The sequence below is a fragment of the Ahaetulla prasina genome, chromosome 1 (assembly GCF_028640845.1).
Source record: "Ahaetulla prasina isolate Xishuangbanna chromosome 1, ASM2864084v1, whole genome shotgun sequence".
Classification (NCBI taxonomy): Eukaryota; Metazoa; Chordata; class Lepidosauria; order Squamata; family Colubridae; genus Ahaetulla; species Ahaetulla prasina.
In genome coordinates, this window is record NC_080539.1 from 229135032 (window position 1) to 229154501 (window position 19470).

Sequence of the window (19470 nt, forward strand, 5' to 3'; positions counted from 1 at the left end):
GAACTGACACAAGAAGGTTGGACGTTCACTGTGGCAGATAACTGCCAATAAAAAATATAGTCAAGAGACATGATTCTATTGATACCAATACGAATGTGAAATGGAATTGATGGTGGGACTACTTGGTAACTTTGCAAAGTGAAGAAAATTCTGCACTTTTTTTGGGTAGATATATGTCACGGGTATCAAACTTGATTGCGTCATGTGACGTCACGTGATGTATCGTGACATTTTTTGCCTTTGCGAAGCCAGGGTAGGCATGGCCTGTGCATGATGCATCCAGCCCGTGGCCTGCCAGTTTGACAACCCTGATATATGTAATCAGGGAGGAATCTGTATGCAATCTGGCTTTCAGCATAACAAACCACAAACATTGTAGTTTAGATTGGGAAGAAGTATCAATCAAACTGAATACATTTCAAAGCAGGAGAATAGAAGACTAGGGGAATAAGAACAAGAGCAGAAACAAACCCCTCAGATTAACTATTGATTCTATAAGGAATCTATGACTTGGGCAACTGCAGTGGGGGGAAAAAAACCACGAGTTTACTGAAGGGAGAACAACCAAGGGTCTTCTAGAAGAGGAAACTCATGCTCAATGGCAAACAAATAGCATGGATAATCAGGTCATCATCTTCTCAGGCCTCCTCTCCTTTTCCATAATAGGCTTTGATTGTTATTATTGGGAAGTTATGATCTTATAAATCAATCAACTCAGTTTTGACCAAATTAAAATCAAAGCTTGGTTATAACAGACACATGCTTGCAAAAGTCAAAGAATTGTAGGTCATTTGCTTTGAAGTTAATTCTTATAAGCCAAGTTCAAGGATGAAGGAAAACAGCTACTGTTCCATACTGTTTGTAAGTGCTGCACAATATCTTTGGGCTAAAGGACTTTTTTTCTCTTGTAAGTCAATGGTGCAAGTGAGGTTAGTGCAGGACATTTCCAATAATATCCTGCCCCAAAATGAAGGTGAAAAGTGGTTAAATTATTTTGATAACTTTAGACAGAAATATCAAGCAATTCTTCATTCCAGGAAAAATGGGTTTTCAACGATGAGGTAAATCAGGGATCTCCAATCTTGGTAACTTTAAGACTTGTGGACTTCAACTCCCAGAGATGCTGGCTGGCATCTGGCAGCAAAGCTGGCTGAGGAACTCTGGGAGTTGAAGTCCACAAGTCTTAAAGTTGCCAAGGTTGGAGACCCCTGAGTTAAATGTTCTACCTTTTAGCGCAAATCAACTGCTTTAAGGAGATACTTTGTTTTTCTTTAATGATGGGCATGATTAAATGTTTGGGGTTGTTCTCACAGTATCATATTCATATAATCCTTTCCAGATTGTATACAGAGCTGCAGGTAAAGAGCAAAAGACTAAGTACACATCAATCCTTGATACACCAGATTTCAACAGAGCCAAAAGGGGACAAAAACTGCAGAGTCAGGTATGTACATGTGCAGCTACAGGTATGAAAGAATTGTGTAACGTTTTCTAATTACATTTAATTTTGTAATGTTAAGAAACATTGTGCCGTCTTCCTTCATTTTTTTATTGTTTATTAAAATATTTAAAGGAACAGGATAAATAACTGCATAAAAAAAATAGAAAGATTCATAGAAGAAAAAACAAAACAGGACAAATAAACAAGATATTTACAATTATCAATTTTGAAATTAATTGTTTCATTAATTAATTAAAGATACGGAGATGTTCATTATGGCAACTTAAGAAATACATAGTAGTCTATTGATAACGCCAGTATTTGTAATTATTTAAAAAAAAAAGCTAAAGAAAAAAAGAAAAAAGAAAAAAATTAAAAGCATGAAAACAGTATTATGCAATGATTAACTCTCTTTATATTAATAGCGTTGATTTAAGGGTTTTTCCTCAGCCAACTTAATCATGACAACTAAAGAAAGTAGCTGTAGTCTCATAAACCTCCCATGTAATTTAATGGAACTCTGTCAAGCACACATATAACTCTGGGGTGTTTTTCCAAGTAATAAGACATACCCCTCCCCGCCCCCACAGCCCTTAGCTAGGAACCTGCAGGCAACTTTCCTTTTATAAATCTGTGCTGTTGGAATTTCTGCCAAGTAACTGTGACCTACTCAGCTCATCGGAAAGGATATATTAAGAGCTCTTCTCCTGCCATTGTTATGTGCTTTGTAATTGTGCAAATTACAAATGGTTTCCTGTGCTTGTAATTATTGAGTCAGCTTAGTGGAATCTTCAGGTCTTTTCCACTTCCAAGAATTCTCTTTGTCTTAATTCCAACCCAGCTCTGATCTGTCTCCTCCTCCTCCTCCTCCTCCTCCTCCTCCTCCTCCATCTTCAATACTTTTCTCACATTCTGAACTAGGCTATATATGCCTAAAGTTCTAATTGTAGCATAGCTGTATTGTTTTAATAACATAGCTATTAATTCATCACCGATTTAAGGCCACAAACATCCAACCAGAAAGCATTTGTCTTTTAACTCATTCGATTACTTGAAAGAAATTGGGGAAAAAAATCTTAAAGTTGAAGACTGTGCTAAATTTTGGTAACCAGAGCTGAGTTGATATGGGTGCAGGTTGTTTGGCAATTTAACTTTTCTTACTACTATACTTTGACTGTACTGGAAGAATGGACATGGATCATTTATTTGATGCATTTGGCTAGTATTTCTTCTTAGAAGCTTGTCATAGAAAACTCTACCAGGCAATATTCCAACTGGATTAATGATTAATTGTTTTTATTGTACACTGCCTGGAGGAATTATAGTGTTTGATGGCATTATACATTTAATTCAGAGGTGATATTCAGCTAGTTCGCAGTGGTTCGTGTGAACCGTTGGCAGAAATTTGGCCAAGATCACCGAACCGGCAATGATGGCTGGGTGACTAGCACCCCCCGAACTGGTCCCCTGGTTACTGCTCACTCGCCCCACCTGCCATGTTCATCACCGCCATGTTCTTTGATTACAACGCATCCCATTGCCTTGCAAGTCCAATGGGATGCGCATGCACGAAGAACATGGTGGCAATGGCAGCAACTTTTTCCGCAACCTCTGGTACTTTTTGGTGGCCTGTGGCCAGCTGCCACAGCCACAAAGTGGCTCTCAAAAAGGCTTCTTTGCCAGCCACTTTCCAGCAGTGGCAGCTGGCTGGAGGCTACCAAAAACTCCAGTCAGCTTGCCTTCCAGACTCTGGACCAACCACCGAAAGTAAGCAGTCTGAACAAAGAGGTGGTAGTGGGGGAGGAAGCGGGGCTAGGGCCGGGGCCGCTAAAGGAGGAGAAACGGGGGTGACTGGCAAAGGGAGGGCAGGGGTAGATAGGTGGAAATTCCCCCCAAAATCCTATCTTTTCCTGTGGGCCTGGCTAGATGGGGGGGTCATGTGACTGATGTGCGTGAGTGATGTCAAGTTGGCCATGCCCACTCTGTCACATGCCAGATGTTCTGTCCCCTCCACCTCACCTAAGAAAACACACGTGTCGAAGAATGTCTGCCAGCAACTTATTTACAAGTTGGCCTGGTTCCCTTTGGCAGACAAAAGTTCTGGCAACGATTCCCCAAGTGCCTGCCAAGTTCTTATCAAGAGTCAACGTGTTATAGTCCGTCGCCAGAGCAACCAGGAGTCTACAGAATAGTCAAGAGTTACTCATGAAAATCCAAGCCTTAAATCCAAAAACTGTCTGAAGCTCACACGATGCAGTTCACCCTTAGAAGCTTTTGTCCATCACAAGGGTCAGATGGCAATCCCACCCGCTTCCCGCTTTTATCCCCTGTGGGATGTGGTTTAGTGACTCAGCACTCTCTGGGCCTGCCACACCTCTTCCTCTGCTGCGCACACCTCTCTTGCTGATGATGCCTAGGTTTTATCCAGGATCAATCCTCCTCGTCCTCTATCTGTGGAGGCTCAGACACACCTTCTTCCTGGCCTTCCGCCAGTATTTGAGGCGTTGCCAGGAAGGAGGGACCTGGAGAGGGAGGCCTTGTCGGCTCGTCTCCCACTCTCTCCTTCTCCATGAGGACAGGCTCGGGGGCCGGAGTCACAACACCCCCCCATCTAGCCATACCCACCAAACCGGTAGCAAACTTTTTTGAAACTCACCACAGGTTTAATTAATTATTACAAATGTATATACAGTATGTAATACAGCACAAATATTTATTATGAGAAATATCCCATTAATTTGAAGGGTTTTTTCTTGGTTGTAAAGCACATTTCTTCCTACAAAAAGCAGTAGCTCTGATCTTCAGAGATCCCTGATTTAAAAAGTGCCTGTATGTAAGCATGAGCTGGCACTTAACAGCAGAAAAAACAAAGATATAAGTATGCAAAATTCAATGGAAGAAGGAGTCTAAGTTTTTAGATGTACATGAAACCTGTCTGATCTGTAACAACTTTATATTTTTCTACAGTACCTGTATGTTGAACTCGCCACCAAGGAAAGACCACATCATCATGCTGGAGACCAGACGCCTGCCTTAAAACTTGCTAAGCATGTGAAGGACTTTGCCAGTGAGGTAAAAGTTGCAACCATTTGGGTTGTCTTGGCGAGATGGATAAACATCTGGTTTTCCTAAAGAGCAAGACTTCAGGCCGTGCTCACTGTGATACTCGGGGTCCCATTTTTATACTGTAGTCTCTATAGAGCACAAGTCTCAATATTAATCATATTTTTCCTCCCTTCCCACTTCTGTTTCTTTAGAAAAAATACAGATCACTCTACGATAAACTAAAGGATAAATACGTAACAGTCCCAGATACACCAATCCTCATCAGAGCTAAGAAGGCTTATCTGAACGCCAGTGATGTAAGTGTATGACAAAAAAGAAATAATTTTTTAGATAATACATGTTTTCATGCTATAAATGTTGTTATGGGGGGGATAATTGGAGATAATCAATTCTTATTACATGGCTGTTCATAATGAAATATTAAATTAATACAAAAATTATTTAGCAGATGAAATAATAATTACCTGAATAGGGATGAATTGAATTTTTGCAGAAAACCAGGATTATTTAGAATGTACATTTTGTATATAATTGAATATCTATCATGTCTGTCTGTCTGTCTGTCTGTCTGTCTGTCTGTCTGTCTGTCTGTCTGTCTGTCTATCTATCTATCTATCTATCTATCTATCTATCTATCTATCTATCTATCTATCTATCTATCTATCCCTTCATCTAAAAAAAGAATGAAGTAAACAAAAGTATTGCGTAAACTGGAAGGGAAGGAACATTTGCATTTGCAGAGAAAACTACATTAAATATACGGAAAATTAAGCTGTCAGAATATAATTAGATAATATTGTGTTGTTGTTGTTGTTGTTGTTGTTATTATTATAGTATTATTTTTGTCTGTGCAAAAGCTGAACAAATGAAGATAATGTCTGATTCGTCCCACGTTAGCAGACATAATTCAGTACTATCTCATTAATGATATAGAAATACATCTCAAACAAATGTCTTCTGTTTTTTGTTTTTTTTAATCAGCTGCGTTACAAAGAAACATTTGAGCGAGCAAAGGGTAAATACCACACTGTAAAGGATGCCTTAGATATTGTCTATCACCGCAAGGTCACTGATGATATCAGCAAAGTAAGTATATGGCTTCTTAAACATACAATTCTGCCTCACTATAAAACATTTTCAATTTCCATTTAACTCAAAAACATTCATTTTACAGGACCTTGTTTTTAAAGGGGTCCAATTGTTTCCCATCCCACCTACCCACCCAGCTACAGGCAAATTCACTTGTCATTAGGGATCATTACACCAAATTGGGGTTTGGGGGGCTTCCATTAGATTTAGAATACTGCATCAGAGCCTAGATGAGATATTAAAAAGCAGTGACATCTCCTTGCCAACAAAGGTCCATATTGACAAAGCCATGGCTTTCCCAGTAGTAATTCTGTGAGAGTTGCACTGTAAGGAAGGCTGAGTGCCAAAGAATTTATGTTCTGAAATTGTGGTGCTGGAGAAGACTCTTAAGAGTCCCTTGGGATTGATGAGACAATTAAATCAGTCAATCCTAAAGAAAATCAACCCTGCCTGTCCTTTGGAAGGACAGATACTGAAACTGAAGCTCAAATACTTTGGCCATCAAATGAAAAGAGGGGAACTCCTTGGAAAGATTGAAAGGAGAAAAGGACGGCAGAGGATGAGATGGTTAGATAGTGCCATTAATGTAATGAACATGAATTTGGTCAAACTCTGGTCCATAGGTTCACGAAGAGTCAGGTACAACTTAGTGACTGAATAACAATAACTGTATTGGAATTACTTAGCACTGTGTATCCTTGTCTTAATTTTGTGATGGCATTGCAGACATCCTCCCCAGTCTGGTTAGGGTATGGATTTGGTATTACACAATGCTTCATTTGTCCCCTTCCCCCACCTTCTAGTTCAGTTTTGCTGGCAGAAAAGAATTTCAAGCAGCAGAAGTGAGTTGTGCCACATCCTGGTACCTCCATTCAGTGCATATTTTTCTTAGTCTGGGTTGCCTACATAAGGCAGTTCAGTTTTTGCAGGTCCCGTTGCATTTAGTGGGGCTTTCTTGTGAGAAAACATATATACATTCTGTGTTTTTTGTTAATTTAATATTATTTTATATTATTTATTCATTGTTTGCAAATACTTTTTTTTTAGGTGAAATATAAAGAAAAGTACATGAGCGAATTAGGATTTTGGAGATCTATCCCAGATCGGCCAGAACACTACCACCATCGTGCAGTCACTGATGCAGTTAGTACTGTGAGTATTAATCTATGTTGACCACTTGCATCTTGCACATAAATACCGTATTTTTCGGAGTATAAGACGCTCCGGACTATAAGACGCACCTACCTTTTTTGGGGAGGAAAATAAGAAAAAGAAATCTGCCTCTGCCTCCCAGCAATTTTGCCCAGCAGCAAGCAAGTAGCCTGCTTTACTTTCGTTTTCGTTTTCAGCATAGCTTGATTAGCACAAGAAAAAAAAATCTGCTCCCAGCAATTTACTTCCTTGCAGCAAGCAGCAGAGGCCCGTGCAGCAATAGGCAATGGCAATCCCTGCAGCCTGAAACAGCTGAGAGTCAGGAGGCCGATCCAAGACAATCAATTTGTGCTAATTAGGCTGTGCTGAAGCTGAGATGGGCTGTTTCTTCTTGCTGCTTGCTGCAAGGAGGTAAATTGCTGGGAGGCAGAGGCCAAAGGGTGGGGACCAGTGGGTGGGCAGGGCTACATTCAGTGTATAAAACGCACCTAGATTTTCACCCCCTTTTAGGGGGGGAAAAGGTGCATCTTATACTCTGAAAAATAAGCCTTACAGAGCAATAGGCTTGAGAAACTGTAGGGTGGTTAATTTATGAAGCAATTCCAAAGTGCATGGTTTTCTATTTTTGGTCATATGCTGGAATAATAATAATAATAATAATAATAATAATAATAATAATAATAATAATAATAATAATAATAATTATTATTATTATTATTATTATTATTATTATTATTATTATTATTATTATTATTATTATTTTATTAGATTTATAGACCGCCCTTCTCCCGAAGGACTCAGGGCGGTGAACAGGCAAATAAAATAATACAATATATTACAATAAAACACATTTTAAAAAACTTATTCAAAATAGCCTAAATTTAAAATACCGTACAAAATATAAAAAATAAACCCCAATAAAATCCATATTTAAAAACCCCATTTAAGCTTAGCAGTCATAATACCACATGCAAAGTGAACTCAAGATTCATAGGGTTACCAGTGGACTTTTGACTGCATTTTGTTTATGATCTCAGAATTTAAAATCTGTCAAAAACTTCTAAGCTCTATGATAAAGTGTAGCTAAAAGCAAAGGAATACGTATTTTTTTATTAATAGTTAATATGTTATGTGGAATTGAATGGCAAAAACAGACTCGGGCTCTATTCTGCCAGAACTGAGCAGATGTAGATATTTAAAGGACTTTCCATCGGAGGTTATCTTAGGTTTACAGCTCTCGCTCTAAGAGTTGCCAAGGGGACTTTTGCATTCAGCTTACGTGCCAAATGAAAAATATATCTCTTCTACTTGAAATCTGCTAAACAGAGTTAAACAATTTAACTAGTTAGTTAAATTAAGAGTTTATGGTGACTTCTGGTGACTTCTGACAATATTTCACAGAGTTAAATTTTCTCTTACTACTTTGTTTTTGCAGGTTAAATATAAGGAAGATTTAACATGGCTCAAAGGCATAGGATGCTATGCATGGGATACTCCTGATCTCGTCCTCGCAGGAAAGAATAAAGCTCTCTATAGTCCAGTACGTGCATTATTTTTTCTGTTCAAAGTTGCAAGAGGTTGTTTCTTTATGAAGATCCGATTTAGTTTGATAGTGGCAGGATTCTGCACACAGAAGGGAAAAGACCTTTGATACATTATTTAGACATCAATTTAATAATTTTCCTAAGATTTTTTTTAGCAACATAAAATTTTACTAGTTTCTACAATACTGCATCATATTCAGGTTCTGTTGATCATGCGATTGAATCAGTTGGATAAATAAATCAAGATTCATGCCATGCAGGTAATCCTTGAGTTACAACCACAATAGGGATCAGAATTTCTGTTGCTAAGCAAGATAGTTGTTAAGTGGCTTGCACCCGATTCTACAGCCCTTTTTGCCATGTTAGATAAATCATTGGCGTTGTTAAGTGATTCTAGCCTCCCCCATTGACTTTGCTTGTGTGAAGCCAGTTGGGAAAGCCACAAATGGCTATCATATGAGCTTGGGATGCTGCAATTGTTGTAAATACAATCTGGATGCCAAGAACCTAAATTTTGATCATGAGACTGTGGAAATGCTGCAACAGTCATAGGTGCAAGGACTGGTTGCAAGTCATTTTTTTCAGTGCCGTTATAACTTTGAATGGTCGCTTAATGAATGGTTGTAAGTCAAGGACTGCTTGAAATAAATGTGTTGCGTTTTACATAGTATAATAGTTAAAACGTTGGACTGTGACTGGGAGACCCATGTTCAAATGCATCCTCAATCACACAGACTTATTTGGTGACTTTGGGGTAGACACAATCAGCCCAACGTATCTCACAAGACTTTTGTTGTGGGAGAAAATTGGAGGAAAGACAGCAAGGTCAATACCTTGAATTTCTGGAGGAAGGATGGGATATCAATCTAATAAAGAAATAAAAGTTTTCTGTGAGCCACCCAAATCATGGTGGAATCAGGGAATCTATACATCTGATAAATAAGTAAATAAAAATATATCAGAGTTCTGTGTTGGGATGCAGCAGGCTAACAGATGGAAACATTCAAGGAATCATTTACTGATATCTCATTTTCATTAATAATTGTGAAAAGACTGCAATATTTTACACATTTATATTTGATCAGTGTCTGATACTGACTTTTGATTCTTTTAACTGTATCCTTATAACTGTTGTATATTTGTTTTCAATAGTATAAGTACAAGGAAACATTTGAAAAGACAAAATCCAAGTTCGAGTATGTTGCTGACAGTCCAATTAACAGACATTTTAAATATGCTACTCGGTTGATGGATGCGGTAAGTAGATTAAAAGACTCTTGGAATGGCCCACAACAATTCCACTAAATCTTCCTCAGCACATTAAATTGCTTAACTAGGTCAGGAAACATAGAAGAAGATTAGTTGGGTGAGAAACTTAAAAAACAAACAAACCTGAATGAATTAACTAATTCAAAAGTTAACTAAGAGTTGTGGTGGCACAGTGGTTAGAATACAGTATTGCCAGCAATTCAATCCTGATCGGATCGATTTTGACTCAGTCTTTCATTCTTCTGGGGTGAGTAAAATGAGGCCCCAGATTGTTGGGGGCAATATAGGACAATGTAGGACAATATAGGACAATGAAGTTGCAGTAGGCCAAAGCCCACTGCAACTACATCGCAAAAAAGGCAATAAGAGTTGTAAACCTAATCTTTTATTATTATTATTATTATTTATTAAATTTTTATACCGCCCTTCTCCCGAAGGACTCAGGGCGGTTTACAGCCATAATAAAAAACAACAGCAATATACACATAAAACCATAATTAAAAAACTTATTATACAAATGGCCGAATTAAAACATTTAGGATAAAACCCCAAATTATAAAATGTTAAAACATTAAAACTAATTAAAATCCTATTAAAATCCTATGCCAGTCCTGCACGAACAAACAGATAAGTCTTCAGCTCTCGGCGGAAAATCCGAAGGTCCGGCAGTTGCCGAAGTCCAGGGGGAAGTTCGTTCCAAAGGGTGGGAGCCCCCACAGAGAAGGCCCTCTCCCTGGGGGCCGCCAGCCGACATTGCTTGGCGGACGGCACCCTAAGGAGTCCCTCTCTATGCGAGCGTACAGGTCGGTGGGAGGCATTCGGTAACAGCAGGTGGTCCCGTAAGTACCCTGGCCCTAAGCCATGGAGCGCTTTAAAGGTAGTCACCAACACCTTGAAGTGCACCCAAAAGACCACAGGTAGCCAGTGCAGACTGCGCAGGAGAGGTGTTACATGGGAGCAACGTGTGGCTCCCACTATCACCCGCGCAGCTGCATTCTGAACCAACTGGAGCCTCCGGGTACTCTTCAAGGGGAGCCCCATGTAGAGAGCATTGCAGTAGTCCAAGCGAGAGGTAACCAGAGCATGAGTGACCGTGCATAAGGCATCCCGGTCAAGAAGGGGCGCAACTGGCGAACCAGGCGAACCTGGTAAAAAGCCCTCCTGGCGACGGTCGTCAAATGATCTTCGAAAGACAACCGTCCATCCAGGAGGATGCCCAAGTTGCGCACCCTTTCCACTGGGGCCAATGATTTGCCCCCAATAGTCAGCCGCGGCTGCAGCTGACTGTACTGGGGTGCCGGCATCCACAGCCACTCTGTCTTGGAGGGATTGAGTTTGAGCCTGTTTCTCCCCATCCAGACCCGTACAGCTTCCAAACACCGGGACAGCACTTCGATGGCTTCGTTGGTATGGCCTGGGGTGGAAAAGTACAGCTGCGTGTCATCAGCGTACAGTTGGTACCTCACCCCAAAGCCACTGATGATCTCATCCAGCGGCTTCATATAGATGTTGAACAGGAGAGGCGAGAGAATCGACCCCTGCAGCACCCCACATGTGAGGGGCCTCGCAGTCGATCTCTGCCCTCCTGCCAACACAGTCTGCGACCGGTCAGAGAGATAGGAGGAGAACCACTAATAAACAGTGCCTCCCACTCCCAAACTCCCTAACCGGTGCAGCAGGATACCATGGTCGATGGTATCAAAAGCCGCTGAGAGGTCTAATAGGACCAGGGCAGAGGAACAATCCCTGTCCCTGGTCCTCCAGAGATCATCAACCAACGCGACCAAAGCCGTCTCCGTACTGTACCCGGGTCGGAAGCCAGACTGGAACGGGTCTAGATAGACAGATTCCTCCAGGTATTGGGGTAATTGACGTGCCACCACACTCTCAACAACCTTCACCACAAAGCGAAGGTTGGAGACAGGATGATAATTTCCTAAAACAGCCGGGTCCAGGGAGGGCTTCTTGAGGAGGGGCCTCACCACCGCCTCTTTCAAGGCAGCGGGGAAAACACCCTCCATCAAAGAAGCATTTATAATCCCGTGGAGTCAGCCTCGTGTCACCTCCTGTGTGGCCAGCACCAACCAGGAGGGGCACGGGTCCAATAAACATGTGGTGGCATTCAACCGCCCCAACAACCTGTCCATGTCGTCGGGAGTCACAGGGTCAAATCCATCCCAAATAGTCTCAACGAGACGTGTCTCCAGCCCCTCACCTGGATCTACCCACTGTTGATCCAATCCGTCCCGAAACTGAACGATTTTATCGTATAGATAACCACTAAACTCCTCGGCACGGCCCTGTAAGGGGTCATCCCGCACCTTCTGATGGAGGAGGGAGCAGGTCACCCGAAACAGGGCCGCCAGGCGGTTATCTGCCGACGCAATGAGGGAGGAAACGTAAGAACGCTTTGCTTCCCTCAGTGCCACTAGGTAAGTCCTACTATAGGACCTAACTAGTGTCTGGTCAGCCTCAGAACGGCTGGATCTCCAGGCACTCTCTAGGCGTCTTCTCCGGCATTTCATCTCCCTCAGCCCCTCGGAGAACCAGGGGGCTGGTTGAGATCTGTGCCGGGTCAGAGGCCACAAAGGCACGACACGGTCTAAAGCGCCAGTCGCGGCCCGTTCCCAGGCCGCAACTAATTCCTCAGCCGTGCCATGGGCCAGATCCTCAGAAAGTGGCCCAAGCTCCATCAGGAACCTCTCCGGGTCCATCAGGTGCCTGGGACGGAACCAGCGTGTTGGTCACGTCTCCCTGCGGTGTTGAGCGGTGGTCCGAAAGTCTAGACGAAGGAGAAAATGATCTGACCATGACAATGGCTCGGTAATTAAATCTCCTAAATCCAGATCATTTAACCACTGTCCAGTGGTTAAATCTTACATAGCTTCTTCTCCAGAAACACTATACTACTAACCAGAGCTTACAAAACATTTGCTAGACCAATTCTTGAATACAGCTCGCCTGTCTGGAACCCATACCACATTTCAGACATCAATACAATTGAACGTGTCCAGAAATATTTTACAAGAAGAGTTCTCCACTCTTCTGAATACAACAAAATACCTTATGCCACCAGACTTGAAATCCTGGGTTTAGAAAACTTAGAACTCCGCCACCTCCGAAGTTGACTAAAGATTTTGTGAAAGGGACTAGTGTTCTAAAAACTTATATCAATATCTAGAGAGCTTAGGTGGAATAATATCTTCAAGATTCCTTGATTATGTCTTTGGAACTGCAGGTGTCACATGTATAGAAGTAGGGTTAAGAAGGTGCGTGAAAAGCTCACAATGAATTTTCTTTAAAGAAATCCTGGACGTATGAGATTTGGTATGAAAAGAGCTTGAGATTTCTTTATGATACAGTGTCCTATTTCATTTTATAAAAATATAAGTAAATCCAATCATAGAAAACTAACTAGTTTATATTAAGATGCAACTTAAAGAGAATTGGATGTGTGGAAGGAAAGAAGAGAGTTAAGAAATTTGGGAACCGTAGTTCACCCTAAGAAGTCAGCTTTGAAGATGTGAATACCCAACCACAAGCTTGATGTTCTGATGCCTGATATAAAGTAATTTTTGAATAGATCAGTAAAATATTAAGCCTATAAGGAATAGAAAATGATTTTATAAACTCCAATAATAATGCATGTGTAACACAAAAAAATGAGAATTCTCCCTGTTCCCGAGATACATATGGGTTTCAGGGACATTTTATTTCTGCTGAATACATAAAATCTTCTATTGCAGAGGTGGGTTTCAGCAGGTTCTGACCAGTTCTGACCAGTAGCGGAAATATTGAGTAGTTTGGAAAACTGGTAGTAAAAATTCTGACTGGCCCCGCCCCCATCTATTCTCTGCCTCCCGAGTCCCAGCTGATCGGGAGGAAATGGAGATTTTGCAGTATCTTTCCCCTGCCACGCCCACCAAGCCATGCCCATCAAGCCATACCATACCACACCCACCAAACCACACCCACAGAATCTGTAGTAAAAATTGTTGAAACCCACCACTGTTCTACTGCATACATAAATCAAGTTAATTTTTCTACATTTGCAGCTGTGAAGTAAGTATATTTCAAATCAATCTCATTCAGATCAGCGAAATTAATTGGTGCTGTAGTATGCCAAATTCTGCTCTTAGTTAAATATGTCCTATATTTTGCTATGTGTCCTTAATGGGTTAAGCCCAGACTATTAATTTGGACCTATATGACAAGCATTTATATATTTTGAAATGCATATACATACACACACACATACACACACCGCAGTTGAATTTAATATTTTGATTAACTTGAAGAGTTAAAAGACATGCTGCCAACTCTGAAGTTTTAATTCTGTATCTTTAACACTGACATCCTATTCTTACTGAAGCTGGAAATAAGCCATTTTTCAGGCTGCTTTCTGATTAGAGCAGCCTAGCACTGTTCTGTTTAAATTTATATGATTATATTGTGTTTTAAATGTATGTATAACTATTTTTGGGAAGGAGGGGGGTAGGAGCCTTCTCTATTGTCTGAATTTAATGAGTAACTAAAAAAAGATTTGCATAGTTGACACATTGCTGTTAACATTTATGCCTCTCCATGTATTACTTCCTGATGCTGCTTTGAGCAGAAATTGTACAAATCCGAGTACGAGAAGAAGAAGGATAAGTATTCCTTTGTGGTGGATGACCCTAAAACCTTGCTGGCCAAATGGGGAGGAGAGTTAAGCAGTCAGGTACTGTTGGTCAAAGTTGGTCAAGACATCCAAAATGTGGCTGCTGTCATTTGTGGATGTCCATTTTTACATGTCTAAAGTGTCGCTAGTCCGCGATGTAACAGGTGTCATCCGGGATATTCAAAATGTTATGTCTGTCATGTACTGAAAACTATCTGTACTTTGCCACCCAAAATTGCTCAATAGCTTTTTGAGTGAGCCCATCCATACTCTGTGTTCTCTTAAGCTATGCCCCGATGAATGAGGATGATTGCTCTATTATATTTCATTGAAAAAGAAATAAGTCTGGTTTTATTCCTATGTTGTTCTTATTAAAAGGGGAGCCCTGGGTGTGGGGATAGCTTTTTTGATGTCCGGTATTCAGTTATTCAGTTATGACATTATTCTGATGCTGCCTACAGCAAATGCCGTTCATTGGTGCGATCTTTGAGAACACAGGAGTATTTCAAAGGCCTATATCTCACTATCTGGGATCTAGAGCTCTTTTTGTTGTCTTTACAAGTCTTTTTTTTTGTGTGCTTCGTTGCTGTCTGCATGAACAGAATAAATATAAGTCTAGTGCCAAGTTGTTCCTTCAACGGGGATGTAATGAAATTCTGCGACCAGATATGCTGACAGCATTGTACAACACATATCAGTGGAGTCAGGTAATGCTTTGTAGTAGTAGTAGTGGTGGTGGTAGTAGTAGAAGTAGTAGTAGTTGATGTAGTAGTGGTAGCAGTAGCAGCAGTAGCAGTAGTTATAGTGGACTGATAGTATAAATGTTGAAGGATTAAAAATCCTTCTTATTAATTAAATATGAAGTAATTAAAAATCTGTATATATAATAGCCCCATGGTAGACATTAAATCTCTGTACAACACACAAAATATGGTGAATTGACTAAAGAAGGGTTTGTCCAATATACATAAAAACTCTTCATTAAAAGAGTGGAGTTGATTTTGAATGTTGCCATTATTTGTTATATATTAGAGCAAATTCTTTAGAACCAGCAAGACAATGAATGGCAGAAACCTATTATGTGTCTCTCTTTCTGCACGCAGCTCAAAGCTGCACCCGGCTGCAGCAGATACAGGTATGAGTAGGAGGAAATATCCAATATTTTTTAAGTCTCCTCTTCCATGTCCATCATCATGATGGACATCTAGCTAGGAAATATGTCCTCCTGTAAAGTTAGCTATATTACTGCTATTTTAGATCATTCATTCCCTGCAAATAGATGCTATTTATTTTTGTTTTCTTGCTTTTTACCTTCATCAGGACAATTTGTATTGTACCAACTATGATATTTATTCTTCTTTTGAGGAAGAACTAGTTCCAGAAATTATTGCTCTTTATTTGGAAACCCTTCTCAGTTTAATGTTGGGAAAGAAATATCTGGCCAACATAGATTCTCCATTGTGCACGTGACAGTCATTGTTCACCTGTTCTAATACAAACATCATCTTCATTTTCTAAACAAGTTCAAACTGGCATAGTTGCATCCAAAGGTTTGACAATCCAAAAATGACATTCATGTTTAGGATTTCATAATTCAGTCTTCCAGCTTTCCATAAGCGCAGTTCTAAAGTGAGATATCGGTCAGTCATAATCTATTCTGTCATGTGCAGTTACCTGAAGATTAAGTCTACCTGCTCACATTTAAACACCAAAGCTTGAATTCACAAACAAATCATGTTTGGAAGTAAAGTAGCATTGATATTTGTGAACAGAATATCCATTTTATCTAAATCTAGATTACGCTATGATAATCTAAATTGACTTACTTCTGAATAAAAGTAATATTATGATATTATGATGCAAAACTTTATTATTAACTTGCCCTAAAATTAATAGGTTGGTTTTTTTTACATGTAAATAGTTTTAGATTTGGAATGTTAACTAATCTCAGAATTAAATTCAATCTCCCTGCATCTAGTCTACACACATGCTTTATTTATAGCATCGATACGTCAGCAGTCTCTTCATATACGCTGTCATTGTTTTGTATATACGCAATTCTTTGTGCATGGATTTGTATCTTTGTGCATGCGTTTGTTGTTTTTTCATCATAATGCATAAACAGAAATGATTATTTTTTCATTCTTGTCTTTATACCACTTTTAAGGTTCTGGTATTCCCCAAGATTTTCAGCTGCATAAAATAATTTATAAAGATCTATAATAATATCTATGTCTACTGCTCTAAATAAATAATATATTTATATATATTTAAAGTATCTGTACAATTAATAGTTTCAGTATTTTCCCTTCTGCTATAATTACAAAGTATTGTTTAGATTTGCAATTAATTTGATGTTTTAAAATAAAAATAAAAATTAATTTAGGAAGTTCAGTACCAGTATTGTTTTTTACTTAATATAGAGTTGTAATATTGCCCAACCACTCCTAATTTTTGTGGCTTCAGTGATCCTGAATTCATTCATACTCTTATGTACAGCCCAGAGTCTGTGTGGGTGACAACAGAGAGAAAACACTATAAAATGTATAAAATATTTAACAAATTCTTAAATTTACATTCTAAAAGATGCAACTTACCTACACTGGTTATTCATTTTAAGAGATCCTTCCAAGCACAGCCCATATTTTCATCTGCTTGGGTGAAAACCTGCTAATTTACTCCTTTTATTTATCATGTTCACATCCTGTCCCAGGAAGGATATATGGGATTATCTCATATCCATTCCCATATCAAGGTAGTGGGAGGGTTAGAGATGATGATTCACAGTAGTCACTCCATAGTTATATGGCTGAGAGGTGGCTTGAATGTGTGCTCTGCAGTTTTTTTTTTGCATCCCTTTGGCTTCCTTTGAATTCAGCATAACCAAAAGCCACCTAACTGACATTTCCGTTGTGTGGGCTTCGCTCCCCACATAGACAGTTTCAGTTGACCTCTATGCAGCTGTTGATAGCGAGCAGGCTAATTCTAGCTCCCTTTTGAAAAGGTGTATTGGCGGTGTTTTTGTAGCTGCCATTCCATATCATTGTTATTTGTTTTTCCTTCCACAGTACAAGTACAAAAGGCTATATGAAAAACAGAAGGACAAATTTACAAGTGTTGTGGATACGCCAGAACATCTGAGGACTACCAAAGTCAACAAGCTAATCAGTGATGTAAGTGCCGAGATTTGAAAGAAGTGGTGTCAAGCAAGTTTTTTATTATTGTTATTTTGGGAGAGATAGGAAATGAATCAGTAGTGGCTCTCTTTAGAGAGCCTGAAATAGTAGAGATTGAATATTCTCAAATTAAATGGTAAGTTTAAAGATAAATCAGTGATGGGTTTTTGGGGATTTTGGTGTGTTCTGGAGAAGATATGGGTCACATATCTTCAAGAAGCTCAGTGTTTCTTGAGTTCTTGGCTTCCCCTCAGTTTTGTTTCCATAACAAACTTCTCAGATTGATAAATAGTGACTAGTCAGTAACCTTCCTAATTAAATGGATTTGAGATCAAACACACTTGTCAAACATACCAAATGTTAAACTATATTATCAAGTATACAATGTTCACTGACTGGTAGCAGACCCACACCTGAACAATAGAAAATCCGATGCCAAAAGCTAATTAAAATGTCATGCTTTTGTTTTTGTTGTCCTATATATGTGTGTGTGCTGAAAATATAGGCAATTTTCTCTACAGATGCCCTCAAGAAGACTTTAAGTTGAATAATTAAGATAGTGCCATCAGCTGCAATCATTCATTTCTGATATAGTATAGGGTGTTCGGTTAGCATGCTATCACCCACTTTCTTCATTTTGACCTATGTATGTGCACGCAGATGATTGTTTCATTGCCTGATTGTTCAAATATAGGAGATCAAACAAGACAATTTTAATATTGTTGTGATTGTAGATGCAACATTTGTACGCCTTATTCGGACAGGTCTAGATGAGGGTAGTGGACATGTCACTTGTTTTTCTTGGACTGGACTTGGTAGTTGCATTTTTCAAGCCAGTCATGATATCCAATAGGAGATAACTAGGGAATTAAGAGGGGTTGGACATTTTGGGTGCAACTTTCTAATGAAAGTATTTATATATATATATTGATTACATGTACCAACTTTATTTTTTTTATGTTAGATTCTTTATAAACTGGAATTCCAGAAAGCCAAACCAAAGGGATATACCAGCATTCATGATACTCCCATGATTCTCCACGTACGGAAGGTCATGGACAGAATAAGTGAAGTAAGTAATTTTTTACAATTGTATCCTTCTAATGAAGTGTTCCTCATGTTTAAGACTATTTATTGATATGCTTTGGATTAAGGTTATGTTGTTGTAAATATACAGCCAGCCTTAAATAGTTATCTGCAATTCAGCCTAGCATAAATACATGAATAAAGATTTTGGGATAGCTTTGGTTCTGTCTTTCCTTATATAACATTCATCTTCTGCTTTTCCAACAGCTGAAATACAAAGAGCTCTATGAGCAGAACAAATCTCACTGCAATGTGATACCAGATTCAGTTCACATTAAAGCTGCTAAGCAGGCTTACAAAGTGAATAGCAATGTAAGTTCTTCCTTCCTTCCTTCCTTCCTTCCTTCCTTCCTTCCTTCCTTCCTTCCTTCCTTCCTTCCTTCCTTCCTTCCTTCCTTCCTTATCTAAATGTTGTCACTGGTGATTAAGGCTTTCAAAGGAAACTAGGAAAGCAGGATTCCCAATTTCCACTCTCTTGAACATTTGAAGAACCCACTTGTCATATTTTAATAAAAATCTGAGTGAAAATATTCATGTTCCTCATAGTATTTTCAGAAGCAAGAGGATTCATCTTGTTGAATAAAATGCTTCACAGAGAAAGGGAGGCAGTACAGATTCCCAGGATCCAACTTTCTTGGAGAACCTTATGCAACCCAGAAGATATGAGTAGGGAATGAAAATACCATCATTTAATAAATACAATCCTGGCAATTAGCTTTTGTGTCCGCTTAAAGAGATAACTGAGCACTGTTTCCTCAATCTTGTAACATCATAAAAGTGGTTCATTAAATCTATATGATGCTAAATTGGATGACTTTTAGACATAGACAGGTGATTTGCCCAATTACACCGTGACATAGACACATCACTCTTCTATGGAGTTTACATCTGTCCCAGACTAATATTCTTATTAATCATGTCTGTTGATTCCCTGATGGATTAACTATTCAGCAAACTATAATAACCTTTTAAAATTCTTTTTAAAAT

At 39.3% G+C, this 19470-nt stretch overlaps 1 protein-coding gene across 28 annotated transcripts in view; it reads left to right on the forward strand.

Annotated features, from left to right (window-relative positions):
- Positions 1-19470, forward strand: part of NEB (nebulin) — a 223971-nt gene that overhangs the window by 158730 nt on the left and 45771 nt on the right. For 24 of the 28 annotated variants that reach the window (XM_058192812.1, XM_058192850.1, XM_058192900.1 and 21 more), the window contains exons 100-110: positions 1340-1444; positions 4409-4513; positions 4699-4803; positions 5489-5593; positions 6644-6748; positions 8184-8288; positions 9445-9549; positions 14177-14281; positions 17290-17394; positions 18362-18469; positions 18691-18795. In XM_058192812.1, coding sequence (XP_058048795.1) covers positions 1340-1444; positions 4409-4513; positions 4699-4803; positions 5489-5593; positions 6644-6748; positions 8184-8288; positions 9445-9549; positions 14177-14281; positions 17290-17394; positions 18362-18469; positions 18691-18795 — 1158 coding nt within the window. Of the gene's footprint in view, positions 1-1339; positions 1445-4408; positions 4514-4698; positions 4804-5488; positions 5594-6643; positions 6749-8183; positions 8289-9444; positions 9550-14176; positions 14282-14823; positions 14929-17289; positions 17395-18361; positions 18470-18690; positions 18796-19470 lie in introns of all 28 variants that reach the window. The other 4 variants (XM_058192802.1, XM_058192865.1, XM_058192909.1 and 1 more) reach the window with 2 other exon arrangements.